Source organism: Moschus berezovskii, chromosome 1 (assembly GCF_049115385.1).
Source record: "Moschus berezovskii isolate FMDL1 chromosome 1, NW_MosBer_1.0, whole genome shotgun sequence".
Taxonomy (NCBI): domain Eukaryota; kingdom Metazoa; phylum Chordata; class Mammalia; order Artiodactyla; family Moschidae; genus Moschus; species Moschus berezovskii.
In genome coordinates, this window is record NC_142460.1 from 153,518,020 (window position 1) to 153,532,808 (window position 14,789).

Here is a 14,789-nt window from a genome sequence, read left to right on the forward strand (position 1 = left end):
CACACTCACTAGAATGGCTATATTCAAAAAGACAGACAATATTAAATGCTGGTGAGACTGAGGAAAGATTAAAATCCCCATGCATTGCTTGTGGGAATATAAAATGGCACAGCCACTTTGGAAAACCATTCCACAGGTTTATTTTTAAGTAGAACATAAACTTGCCATTTGACCCAAGAATTCCACTCCTTGGAATCTTTGCAACAGACTTGAAAACATATGACCTCACAAAGACATGTATATGAGTGTTCATAGCAGCATTACTCCTAACAGCCCCAAAATGGAAATAATCCAAATGTCCAAATACTGGTGAATGTACAAACAGGTGATATTTCATACAATAGATACTATTCCTCAAGAAAAATGGAACAATTAACAATATAACATTCTACAACACGGATAACAATTGCTGCAACAGGAATAAACTTCCAAAATAGTACACTAACTGAAACAAGTCAGATGCAAAAGACTACACACTGAATGGTTCATTCTATGAAATAACTAGTAAAAAGGCAAATTTCAAGAAAAAGAGGCAATCACTTATTATCTTGGTCTGGGGTTTCAAGAGATGAGACCTTAATGAAAATAGGCATAAAGGAAATTTTTGAGGTGAAAAAGATATTCTAAAACTGCTATGGTGATGGTAGCCCAACTCCATAAGTTTATTCAGTTCAGTTCAGTTCAGTCGCTCAGTCGTGTCCGACTCTTTGCAATCCCATGAATCACAGCACGCCAGGCCTCCCTGTCCATTGAAAAAAGAAATATTAAAAGCACTGTAAGGAGCAAATGGATATATAATGTGTCTCTAGGAGAAGGCAATGGCAAGCCACTCCAGTACTCTTGCCTAGAAAATCGCATGGACGGGGGAGCCTGGTGGGCTGCAGTCCATGGGGTCGCTACTAGTCGGACATGACTGAGCGACTTCACTTTGGCTTTTCACTTTCACACATTGGAGAAGGAAATGGCAACCCACTCCAGTGTTCTTGCCTGGAGAATCCCAGGGACGGGGGAGCCTGGTTGGCTGCCGTCTATGGGGTCACACAGAGTCGGACACGACTGAAGTGACTTAGCAGCAGCAGAAGACACAGGATCGCCTATTAATATTCAAGGCAAAAAAATATAATTTTAATCTTTTTACGAGGAAACATCAGAGAATCCCAAATTGAGGAACACCAGCAAATAACTACCCATAATTTTCAAAAATATTAATAGCTTGAAAAACAACAGAAGGTTAAGGAACTATCCCAGATAAAAGCTAACTAAGGAGACATGACACTTGAATGAAATGCATGATCCTGACCTGACCCCATCTTCTAGACAAAAATAAAAACGGACAGAATTAGATAAAGTAGACAAAAGTACAAACTTCCAGTTATAAAATAAACAAATACTAGGAATGTAATGTATAGCATACTACATATAATTAATACTACTGTACGTCATACATGAGAAATAAGAGAATAAATCCAAACAATTCTCGACGCAAGAAAAACAAACTTTTTTCTATTTTTTTAATTTTCTATCTATAGGAGATGAGGGATTTTCACTAAACTTATTGTGGTAATCATCAAATGATGTATGTAAGATAAATCATTATGCTGCAGATCTTAAACAGTGCTGTATGACAATTATATCTCAATAAAAATGGGAAAAAAGAATGGTAAATTAAAATTTTTAAATCAATAAAGAGATAGTGATATATAATAAAGAACATTGTTACTACAATTGAAAAAATTGGAAAATAAACCATGGATTAAAGCATGACAGCAATTTTAATTTTTTTAATTTGATAATTATTCTAAAATATATGAGAGAATATTCTTGTTAGGAAATGTACACTGAACAATTCTGAGGAAAAAAGGTCTGAATATATACAACTTACTCTTTAATGATTCAAAGAATATAAATATAAATATCGATATATCCTGTGGTCTTTCTGAAAGACAGAACTAAAGAATGATAAGGCAAAGTGTTAAAAATTAATAAAGGATAGATGAGAATTCTTCATACGGTTTTTGCAATGTTTCTGTAAGTTTGGAAATATTACAAGATAAAGCATTAAATATTCAATAAAATAGCAAGAGCCTGATAATTCTTGGACATGACACTTACTTTGCAGCACCATGTTTGCTACTGCTAAGTCACTTCAGTCATGTCCGACTCTGTGTGACCCCAAAGACGGAAGCCCACCAGGCTCCCCCGTCCCTGGGATTCTCCAGGCAAGAACACTGGAGTGGGTTGCCATTTCCTTCTCCAATGTGTGAAAGTGAAAAGTGAAAGTGAAGTCGCTCAGTCGTGTGTGACCCTTAGCGACCCCACGAACTGCAGCCCACCAGGCACCTCATCCATGGGATTTTCTAGGCAAGAGTACTGGAGTGGCTTGCCATTAGCAGGAGTCCCACTAAAGTCTCAGTTCAGTTCAGTTCAGTCGCTCAGTCGTGTCCAACTCTTTGCGACCCCATGAATCACAGCACACCAGGCCTCCCTATCCATCACCAACTCCCAGAGTTCACTCAAACTTATGTTCATCGAGTCGGTGATGCCATCCAGCCATCTTATTCTCTGTCGTCCCCTTCTCCTCCTGCCCCCAATCCTTCCCAGCATCAGTCTTTTCCAGTGAGTCAACTCGTCGCATGAGGTGGCCAAAGTATTGGAGTTTCAGCTTTAGCATCAGTCCTTCCAATGAACACTCAGGATTGATCTCCTTGCAGTCCAAGGGACTCTCAAGAGTCTTCTCCAGCACCACAGTTAAAAGCATCAATTCTTAGGCCATCAGCTTTCTTCACAGTCAAACTCTCACATCCATACATGACCATGGGAAAAACCATTGCCTTGACTAGATGGACCTTGATTGGCAAAGTAATGTCTCTGCTTTTTAATATGCTATCTAGGTTGGTCATAACTTTCCTTCCAAGGAGCAAGCATCTTTTAATTTCATGGCTGCAATCAGCATCCACAGTGATTTTGGAGCCCAGAAAAATAAAGTCTGACACTGTTTCCACTGTTTCCCCATCTATTTCCCATGAAGTGATGGGACCAGATGCCATGATCTTTGTTTTCTGAATGTTGAGCTTCAAGCCAACCTTTTCACTCTCCTCTTTCACTTTCATCAAGAGGCTTTTGAGTTCCTCTTCACTTTCTGCCATAAGGGTGGTGTCATCTGCATATCTGAGGTTATTGATATTTCTCCCAGCAATCTTGATTCCAGCTTGTGCTTCATCCAGCCCAGCATTCCTCATGATGTACTCTTCATAGAAGTTAAATAAGCAGGGTGACAATATACAACATACTCCACCAAAGTCTAGAACAAGAAAAAGATGACACTTTTCCAACATTTGACTGGAGATACTAGTCAACAAAATTAGACACGAGAAAAAAAAATAACACGTTTAAAATCTTAAAGGAAGGGTAAATAAGACCATTTGCAGACCATATGATTGTAAACCAAAATAATAACTAGAAAAAATGAGAATTCTATAAGAAATCTAAATTCAAAATTGAGATACAGAAATCATTGTCTTTCACATCACAGAGAAGCTGGAAAAAAAATGTATTTGGTTAAAAAAAAACTGTATTTAGCTTCAGCTTTAGCCTCACCCTTTAAAATGTCAAATAACTACTGCAATAATTGTTTTGTCTTAAAAACTCCTTAAAAAGTAAAAGATTAATAATACTGTGACAACACAGGCCATCATAAAACATTAAATCACTGGGACAGCATCAATTGTTGTTCAGTCGCTCAATCATGTCTGTCTCTGCAACCCATAGACTGCAGCACAAAAGGTTTCCCGGTCCTTCACCATCTCCCAGAGCTTGCTCAAACCCATGTCCATTGAGTCAGTGATGCCATCCAACCATCTCATCCACCGTCATCTCCTTCTCCTCCTGCCCTCAATCTGTCCCAGCATCAGGGTCTTTTCCAATGAGTTGGCTCTTCACATCAGGTGGCTGAAGTATTGGAGTTTCAGCTTCAGCATCAGTCCTTTCAATGAATATTCAGGGTTGATTTCCTTTAGGATTGACTGGTTTTATCTCCTTGCTGTCCAAGCATCACTAATCCAGCACAACTCACCACTGTGACACACTCAGGAAGCACAGCATAATATGCCAGGATTACTGTGAGTTAAGCACAGAGTGACTGGGCTGCTACCTTATTCTGCTACAGGCAAAGACAAAAGTGTTGCTGCACAAGAAATGTTTGAAGCTGCCATTTCTTACACAACCTTTTCATATAAAAGCCTGTATTGCATGTTGGAAAAGGGCTCTCCAATAAAAGATAGAAGAAATAATGTATGTTGTGGATGACAATACCAAATAGCAGTTAGCTCTAACATTTTGCAGAAAAAGACCCACAATACTTTGCCATTCCAGGAAGAAAACATCCCATGTTATGTTTGTACATACACAGAAAAGGATCTTGACATAATAAACACTGGATTGGGAGGTGGTGGGGATTTTCTAAAATATGTATTCAGGTATTATTCCTAAAGTAAATAAAATAAATAAGAATTCTTAAACACTACTTATGTATTCTAGGGGGACAACAGGATGGCCCTCATTAGAGGGAGGAAAGTGAAAGTGTTAGTTGCTCAATCATGTCTGACTCTTTGCGACCCCATGAACCGTAATCCACCCAGGCTCCTCTGTTCATGGGATTTTCTGAGCCACCAGGGAAGCCCTCATTAGAGGGAGGATTTGCAGGGAACCAGAATTTATTTGCTAATTCCTCCCTCACAGTTGTTCAATCGGTTCACGTTGATTGGATAGACAGTAATGACTGACACCAAGAAAAGCTAATGAGTGGGCCTGATAAATATTTCCGACAGTCTCTGTGAATGGAAGAGTAAAGAAAAATAAGGCAAAATTAAAGATATGTGATCTGGTGCCCAGCGAGCCATTCTTGAATTATATAGATATTATGCCACGAAAAAAACCTGAAAAATTACTAACAGATCAGACCCCTTTTTAGAATGATGATTATGACAACGATATTTTTTACCATTCATTGAATGTTGGCTACTTGCCAGGCACTGTTTAAGATGCTGAGAACACAGCTATAGTGTCACGTCGGAATAGACAGATTATAATCATGATAAAGAGTGAATAGTTACTATTCTCTGGTGGCTCAGACAGTAAAGAATCTACCTGCAATGTAAGAGACCCGGGGTCAATCCCTGGGTCCAGAAGATCCTCTGGAGCAGGAAATGGCAACCCACTCCAGTATTCTTACCTGGAAAATCCCATGGACAGAGGAGCCTAGCGGGCTACAGTCCATGGGGTTGCAAAAAGTCAGACATGACTGAGTGACTAACACTTTCACTTTCACTTGGCACTTACCCTATTCCGAGAAAATTTTATATACATTATCTCACAACCCTCCTGTACAGTAGATGGCATTCTGTCCACTTCATGTGTACGGAAACTGAGGTCAGAGAAGGTGAAATGACTGGCCCATGATCACCCACTTAGAAAGGGGCTGACCATGGAAATTCCTTGGCAGTCCAGTTGTTAGAACTATGTGCTTCCAGTGCAGGGGTCTTGGGATTGATCCCTAGTCCAGGAACTAGAATTCTGACAAGCTGAGTTACAGAGCCACTTGAAAGAAAGAGGTTGATCAGAAGAGAAAATCAGTTGCCTCTATGCCAGGCCCCCAGTAACTGCCTTTATCTCAGGACAGGACCACATTCCCTTGGAAGGGGAGCTCACAGTGACAATTAATAGGGCCCAGAACAATGATGAGCCCAAATGTGAAACTACTGAGGTCAGGAGAGTAGTGGACAAGAGGTGGCACAAGGCAGACAGGAGCCACCTCATTCAGGGCTCCAATACCAGTTATGCCAATAGTTGTGAGCCACACCTGGTGTCCTGGCCAGGTTTTGGCTCTTCCTTCCATCCCTTAAAACACAGCATGTCCACACTCACTGTCCTGAAAATGGAACTCCCATTGAACTATCCTTGACCATGGGATGTCCAAGCATCACCAACAGAACTCCAACAGGGTTTGGTCAGGAGTGCCCCAAAAGCAGTGTTCAGCCCCTGCATGTTCCCTCAGCAACATTCCTGATCTATACAGGGAAATTCTTAGCCCACAGGCAAGACACTGGAATGCAACCATGAGAGTGGATGCAGGTAGGAGTATAGGGGAAACCACTGAAGGCAGGCCCAGGAAGGTTGAATTTCCTTCTTGACTTTGTCACCAATAGACTGGGACATGACCTCGACCATACACTGCCCTGTTCCTGAACCCCTCATATGCTGAGTGAAAATAAGTTCCGTCATCTTAACTCGGGCCCCAAACAGAATCTTTGTGGAGCTGCTTAAGGAGAATTCCTATGCCCATGGCCCCCGGAAGTCTGATCAGTGGTTCTGGGATGTGGCACAGAATCTGCATTTTACACTAACTGGCCAGAGAAGGTCAGTTCAGTTCAGTCTCTCAGTCGTGTCCGACTCTCCGCGACCCATGAATCACAGCACACCAGGCCTCCCTGTCCATCACCAACTCCCGGAGTTCACTCAAACTCATGTCCACAGAGTTGGCGATGCCATCCAGCCATCTCATTCTCTGTCGTCCCCTTCTCCTCCCGCCCCCAACCTTTCCCAGCATCAGAGTGTTTTCCAGTGAGTCAACTAGTGGCAGGGTCAGTGTCTGCCAATTCACAAATCACTAGCTTGAATATCCATCAAAGGAAGCTTGATTTTAATGGAATTCTGTATGAGGGAATATTATGCGGCCCTAAAATGAGGCCATAAAAGCTATTTTGTAAAAAGGGACAAAGTGAGCAAACACGTAGTGAAAGTGCAGTCGCTCAGTCATGTCCAACTCTTTGCGACCCCGTGGACTGTAGCCTACCAGGCTCCTCTCTCCAAGGGATTCTCCAGCAAGAATACTGGAGTGGGTTGCCGTTTCCTTCTCCAGGGGATCCCGCATTGCAGGCAGATGCTTCAACCTCTGAGCCACCAGGGAAGCCCTAGACGTGCCTTTAAAGTGACACCCAGATTAAAGGCGCTGCCGCCTGCATCACCTGGAGGGGAGCCTGATGGGTTGGAGGATCCTCTGCTACTTCCGGGCTCTTGACCAATTGGTTCTTCCTTTGGCACGACAATTGAGCTGCAACACATACACCTCTGAGTGTAGTGTAGGTCAAATTCGATACACTGAACTCTTGGTTTAGTGATGGGAGTATAACAATGACCATCTTGCTAAACTGATACGTACATAAGTTGATCGTGCAGCAGTTGCTATTAAGACAATCAATTCTAACAATGCTTTCCCTTCCATAACAGCAGCAAGGATATGCCAATCATTAACAACAGACAAAGGCTTAAGGACGTCATCCAAAAACTCACCTCACTATCGGACCAAAAGAAGATAAGAGGTCACTGCCAGGGCGAGGTCTCAGGGGATGAAGGAACTACATTTCAGTGTCCCGGTGCAGCGTTCCAATGGTGAGACTGGAAATGTAATCGGTTTTCCGGTTAAGGTTTTCCGCATCTGAGGTCAACACGAGGAAAGCCAAGGACTTCACCCAGGAGTGGCACGATCGCTCCGCCCCCTTCAGGCCTATAAAATAATCTACACTGAACTACCCACCAGGGCCAGGGCTCTTGGGCCTCACAGACTCCATTTCTGTAGGCGGAGCCTAGGAAGGGGCGGGGCTTAGCGTGAGGCCGCTTTGCGACTCAGGTTCCGCCGGCTTCACTCACGGCATCCTTGGCCCACTCCTGTGCAAACCCGCCCACGTGAGGAGCTGAAGCTTCAAACTCGCAAGACTGAATGCAGCAGCTCCCCTAGAAGCCACGACTGAGTGGCTTCCCCAGAGGCAACCCCAGAGTTCCGAAGACTCGTCCTGCGTTCCTGCGCCCCACCGCCCCGCGTCGGCCTCACCTGTCCAGCCGACCTGTCACTGACTGCAGGACCCAGCCCTCTGTCGCCTTCTGCCAGGTCCCAGGCCCGCGGCGACACTCACGTGATGGGCAGCCGACCGCGCAGCCCCACCGCCTACCCTGAGGACACGTGGGGACCGCAGGACGGAGGAGCCGGCCCTGCCAAGCGCCGCCGAACCGAGGAGCCCGCGCGCCCCAAGTCCGAGTCTGAGGCGGCGCCCAGCCTGGATAACCTGACCTGGTCCCCGACAGCGGGCACCCTCATCTTCGTAGCTGTCCTGCCGGCGGGATGTGCTCTGCACGTGCTCCTGGACGACGTCGAACTGCTGCTGGAGCCCGAGCCAACGTCTGTGAGGCAAGTGTGTCTCAGAGGTCGCATCCTCATGCTGGTCCCCGAGGCCCTCCTGGGCTCGGGTGTGGAAGAGCCGTGGGGGCAGGGCCTAGAGCCGGACGCTGTCCTGAGCCCTCCCGGGGAGTATGTGGCCCTGGAGCCGGGACTCTCCTGTGCCGCTGTCCCAGAGATCGCCTGCCAGGGAGAGGCCAGCAAGGAGGAAGCGAATGCTGACGCTGACTTCCTGCTGGGCGGGATGGATCCTGCCTCAGTCCCAGTCGCTGGGCTCCACTCTTCTGCTGGAAGTGTGACTCACTTTGACCTGTTAGACCTAGTCTCAGAGCCCTCCCCTCGGGCCTCCAATCCTAGTCCAGAGAGAGGCTCTCCTCAGCACGAGGACAACCTGGACTTGCACCTTCTGGAGCCCTTTCCTGACTCACCACTCCAACCTCTACCTCCTTCTCCGAGTCCAGGTCCCCAGGAGCGCCCTTGTTGCCCTCCTGGTCCTCCTTGCAAGGCCCGGAGATGCCTGTTCCCTGAATCCACTGCCTCCCACAATTCCTGGGCACCTGAAGGGGCACCAGGACAGAGTCTTCCGATGTTGGTTTTGTATATATTGCACACACTGTAAGAATCACACGAATAGATCCTTTTTGGATGCAGGCTGTATTGCAGAATTTTGATCAGTGGCTGCCTGAACACCTGAAAGGAAGCTCACCTGGGCAAAGAAAATCCACTTGAAATGCTGCATGCTTTCAGACAGCCAAACTGCTGGTAGGTTTTCTCTAAAGAGGTTACCCTTAAGCAGATTTGTTCTTGTTTAGTCGCTGTTATGTGGGACTCCTTGCAACTCCGTGGACTGTAGCCCACCAAGCTCCTCTGTCCATGTGATTTCCCAGGCAAGAATACTGGAATAGGTTGCCATTTCCTTCTCCAGGGGATCTTCCTGACCCAGGGATGGAACCTGCCTCTCCTGCATTACAGGCAGATACTTTTCCAGTGAGCCACTGGGGAAGCCTAAGCAGCTCTACCCGCCTCCCATTTGCTTCAAACATAAGCAAAAGCACTTTTCTCTAAAAAGCCGTCCTTTCCTAGATACCCTACCACTGGCCCCTTCCCCTATTGTGCCCCACCCCACTCAACAGAAGAATTGCTAATTTCTATTCTTTACACGGTTTTGGTCCTAGTATCCATGCTAGTTTACAACAACCTCTAACCAGCTGGGACTTTTTTGGATGGAAGCTCTAGCCCCGTTGGGGGAATCTAACCAGTAGTTTCATGTGGACAAATATTTGTTGATTACAAAATATAGAATGGGGAACAATGATTATGGCCCCTCCTCTTTTGAATGACTAGGTTGACAGATGGTTTAATTCTATAGCTGGGTTTTCCCAAAAGAACCAACAGTTTTCTGTTCTTATATGCTTTTAATGTTATATAATTTTCTTGCCCCGGGAAAGTTTGTAATTCTAAAGATTTTGTGTTTTTATACTTCTAAGCTCCAAAATATGCTTTTTACATTGCTACTAACATATAGAAATAGTTTTTCTTGTATTGTCTGACAACCAGCAAATTACTTAATATCTGTAATCACTTATCTATAGATTCTCTTGCTTGACTAATAAAGAAAATTATTTCCAAATAATGAGTATGTCTTTTTTTTTAACAAGCCTCTTACATCTTATTTTTCCATAATCCTTTTATTGGATATTACCTCAAATCCAGGTTGTCTGGTGTAGTTAATAGTGTCACCCCTTTTTTTGAAGTATAGTTAGTGAAAGTGGTTCAGTCTGTCCAACTCTTTGCAACCCCGTGGACTATACTGTCCATGGAATTCTCCAGGCCAGAATACTGGAGTGGGTAGCCTTTCCCTTCTTCAGGGGGTCTTCCTAACCCAGGAATCAAACCCAGATCCTCTGGACTGCAGGGGATTCTGTACCAGCTGAGCCACAAGGGAAGCCCAAGAATACTGGAGTGGGTAGCCTATCCCTTCTCCAGTGGATCTTCCTGACCCAGGAATTGAACTTGGTCTCCTGCATTGCAGGCAGATTCTTTACCAACTGAGCAATAACCTGCCTTTTGAAGTATAGTTCAGTTCAGTTCAGTTGCTCAGTGGTGTCCGACTCTTTGCGACCCCATGAATCACAGCACACCAGGCCTCCCTGTCCATCACCAACTCCCGGAATTCACTCAAACTCATGTCCATCGAGTCGGTGATGCCATCCAGCCATCTCATCCTCTGTCGTCCCCTTCTCCTCCCGCCCCCAATCCCTCCCAGCATCAGAGTCCTTTCCAGTGAGTCAACTTGTCACATGAGGTGGCCAAAGTATTGGAGTTTCAGCTTTAGCATCAGTCCCTCCAATGAACACCCAGGATTGATCTCCTTTAGAATGGACTTGTCTGATTTCCTTGCAGTCCAAGGGACTCTCAAGAGTCTTCTCCAGCACCACAGTTCAAAAGCATCAATTCTTCGGCGATCAGCTTTCTTCACAGTCCAACTCTCACATCCATACATGACCACGGGGAAAACCATAGCCTTGACTAGATGGACCTTTGTTGGCAAAGTAATGTCTCTGCTTTTTAATATACTATCTAGGTTGGTCATAACTTTCCTTCCAAGAAGTAAGCATCTTTTAATTTCATAGCTTCCATCAGCATCTGCAGTGATTTTGGAGCCCAAAAAAATAAAGTCTGACACTGTTTCCACTGTTTTTCCATCTATTTCCCATGAAGTGATGGGACCAGATGCCATGATCTTCGTTTTCTGAATGTTGAGCTTCAAGCCAACGTTTTCACTCTCCTCTTTCACTTTAATCAAGAGGCTTCTGAGTTCCTCTTCACTTTCTGCCATAACAATATTTTATTAAGTTTTGGGTACACAATAAAATAATTCAATATTTTTGGATTATATTCAAGGTAAAGTAACTACAAAAAGTGGGTATATTTTCTTCTGCTGTACAATATGTCCTTGTTTCTTATTTCTTTACACATAGTAGTTGTAATCTCATAATCCCCTACCCTATCTTGTTCCTCCCTCCTTCCCTCTTGTGAGTGACAACCACAGCTTTGTTCTCATCATATAAGAATCTTTTCTGTTTTATTATATGCACTAATTTGTTTTACTTTTTAGATTCTATGCATGAGTGATAACATAAGAGTATATGTCTTTCTCTGAGTAATTTTATAAACCAGAATACACTCTAGGACCATCCATGTTGTTGCAAAGAGTAGATATTCATTCTCATCAAACTAGCATCTATTTGGACATACTTTACAGTGGGTCTTCAATAAAACCAGATGAGGTTCTCTGGATTTTCTTTTGCCCTGAGAGTTTGGCTTTAATCCAGAAAGAGGGTTCTCTTTGGTGTCAGGTGGTGGAGGCAGTGGAGTCTGCACTCAGAGAAGTCATGTTGAGGCCTAAGTTATGAGATGCACAAACACCACATTTACCCATGATTGCCAGCTCTTATGGGGTAGTTGAAGTGTAGAGCTTCTACTCTTCCAGGAAAGATGCCTGCTTCTTCCATGTCACCTCATTCGACTCCTCATTCTTGTGCCTGTCTCTTTAAATGGCATAACTACTAAGGATTTGACTGGAACAAAACCGTTCACTGGAGAGCCTCCTTCGATAAGAAGGGGGAAAGATTTCTCAGTTTCAATGGGCAGTGTGTTTTGATTTGGTATAAGGAGGCTTCCACAAAAAACTGAATCAAAAGCTGCTTCATTATTATAAGACACTAATGAAAGAAATCAAGGATGACATAAAAAGATGGAGAGATATTCCACGTTCCTGGGTAGGAAGAATCAATATTGTGAAAATGACTATACTACCAAATGCAATCTACAGACTCAATGCAATCCCTATCAAATTACCAATGGCATTTTTCACAGAACTAGAACAAAAAATTACACAATTCATATGGAAACACAAAAGACCCCAAATAGCCAAAGCACTCTTGAGAAAGACGAATGGAGCTGGAGGAATCAACCTTCCTGACTTCAGATTACACTACAAAGTTACAGTCATCAAGACAGTATGGTACTGGCACAAAAACAGAAATATAAACCAATGGAACAAGATGGAAAGCCCAGAAATAAACCCATGCACCTATGGGTACCTTATTTTTTTTACAAAGGAGCCAAGAATATACAATGGGGCAAAGACATCCTCTTCAATAAATGGTGCTGGGAAAACTGGACAGCTACATGTAAAAGAATGAAATTAGAACACTTCCTACCACCATACACATAAATAAACTCAAAATGGATTAAAGACCTAAATGTGAGACCAGAAACTATAAAACTCTTAGAGGAAAACATAGGCAGAACACTCGATGACATAAATCAAAACAAGATCCTCTATGACCCACCTCCCAGAGTAAGAGAAATAAAAACAAAAGTAAGTAAATGGGACCTGATTAAACTTAAAAGCTTTTGCACAGCAAAGGAAACTCTAAGCAAGGTGAAAAGACAGCCCTCAGAATGGGAGAAAATAATAGCAAATGAAACAACTGACAAAGGATTAATTTCCAAAATATACAAGCAGCTCATACAACTCAAAACCAGAAAAACAAAAAACCCAATCAAAAAGTGGGAAAAAAAAACCTAAACAGACATTTCTCCAAAGAAGACGTACAGATGGCTAACAAACACATGAAAAGATGCTCAACATCGCTCATTATTAGAGAAATACAAATCAAAACTACAATGAGATATCACCTCACACCAGTCAGAATGGCCATTATCAAAAAGTCTACAAACAATAAAAGCTGGAGAGGGTGTGGAGAAAAAGGAATCCTCTTGCACTGTCGGTGGGAATATAAATTGATACAGCCACTATGGAAATTCCTTAAAAAACTGGGAATAAAACCACCATATGACCCAGAAATCCCACTCCTAGGCATATACCTTGAGGAAACCAAAATTGAAAAAGACACATGTATCCCATTGTTCATTGCAGCACTGTTTACAATAACCAGAACATGGAAGCAACTTAGATGTCCATCGACAGATGAATGGATAAAGAAGTTGTGGTATATATACACAATGGAATATTACTCAGCCATAAAAAGGAGTACATTTGAGTCCGTTCTAATGAGGTGGATGAGCCTAGAACCTATTATACAAAGTGAAGTAAGTCAGGAAAAGAAAGATAAATATCATATTCTAATGCATATATACAAAATCTGGAAAAATGGTTCTGAATAATTGATTTACAGGGCAGCAATGGAGAAACAGACATAGAGAATAGACTTATGGACATGGGGAGAGGGGAGGAGAGGTGAGATGTATGGAAGAGTAACATGGAAACTTACATTACCATATGTAAAATATATAGTCAACGGGAATTTGCTGTATGGCTCAGGAAACTCAAACAGGAGCCATGTATCAACCTAGAGGGGTGGGATGGGGTGGAGATGGGAGGGAGGTTCAAAAGGGAGGGGATATGTGTATACCTATGGCTGATTCATGCTGAGGTTTGACAGAAAACAACAAAATTCTGTAAAGCAATTATCCTTCAATAAATAAATTTTTTAAAAAGCTGCTTCACTGAAGCATTGTCTAGCCAAAGCTAATGACCATTTGAAAAACAACAACTAGACTTCTCTATTAAGTCCTCCAGTTAGTTGCCTTTGCTAGGTCTCAGTCTACCTCTTCTCCTACCATTCTCTCTCTTTCTGAACTTCTACTGACTCCTCTTCCCAATTCCCCTTGTCCAGGTCCCCTATCTTTTCCTAACAAACCTCCCAAGAACCAAAAATGTTAGCTCCCTCTGAAAATCCACCCCCAAGCACCCCATATTCAGACAACTTCAGATTTTAAACCTTGGACTTGAGCTGAATTAGAAGTTATTTGTAAAAAAATTTTCTAAATTCAGACAAAACCAACAAACATTCATAGAAGAATTTATCACTCTTTTGGATGCATAAGCCCCAAAATTATCTGACACATATCACTCATGCACATATTGGTCAGAACTACCAATACTCATTTCTAGATGGTAAAGCACACAGGACCAACCCAGGAAAGGACCTACAGTATCTCTCAACACAATAACCTCAGGGTTTGATAACAAGTCTGAAAAGTTGGGCAGAGTCTCCTAAAAACCATACTTGAAACATTTCCAACGAAAATGTTTCTGTATTAAACCCTGCCACCTTTGCTTAGCCACTTCCTTGGCATAAACATACCACACAGGTGGTTAGTATTTCAAGTAACTCACAAATTTTTCCAGTCTCCCAACTTTTGTATGTAACTCTTGGGCCCTTTGAGTGAATTCATTTCTTCTTGGTCTGTGACAACACACCTGAAAAACTCAGAGAAGGTGGAATTTTCATATTACACATAGAATTTTTATATCAAAAGCACACCAGATGAATTACTTCTTAAGTTGCTGAGAACTTCCATTCATAAACAGTTGTATCTGTTCTGAATATATCTTTACATTCTCCATTATATTTGATACATATCCCAGATAAATAGCCTTCCCAAGTGGCACTAGCAGTAAAGAAGCTGCCTGCCAATGCAGCCGACATGAGATGCAGGTTCAGTCCCTGGGTTGGGAAGAATTCTT

The 14,789-nt window shown here is 43.0% G+C and overlaps 1 protein-coding gene across 1 annotated transcript; it reads left to right on the forward strand.

The window, feature by feature from the left end:
• Positions 1 to 7,891: 7,891 nt before the first annotated feature.
• LOC129552130 (proline-rich protein 23C-like) lies at positions 7,892 to 8,846 on the forward strand. The gene has a single exon (XM_055420299.2). It carries the CDS (start codon positions 7,971 to 7,973, stop codon positions 8,844 to 8,846), a length of 876 nt encoding a protein of 291 aa, XP_055276274.2. The 5' UTR covers positions 7,892 to 7,970.
• The last annotated feature ends 5,943 nt before the right edge of the window (positions 8,847 to 14,789 follow it).

Coding starts and splice junctions, on each gene's coding strand:
- LOC129552130 (XM_055420299.2), top strand. CDS start 7,971: ATGGGCAGCCGACCGCGCAGCCCCACCGCCTACCCTGAGGACACGTGG.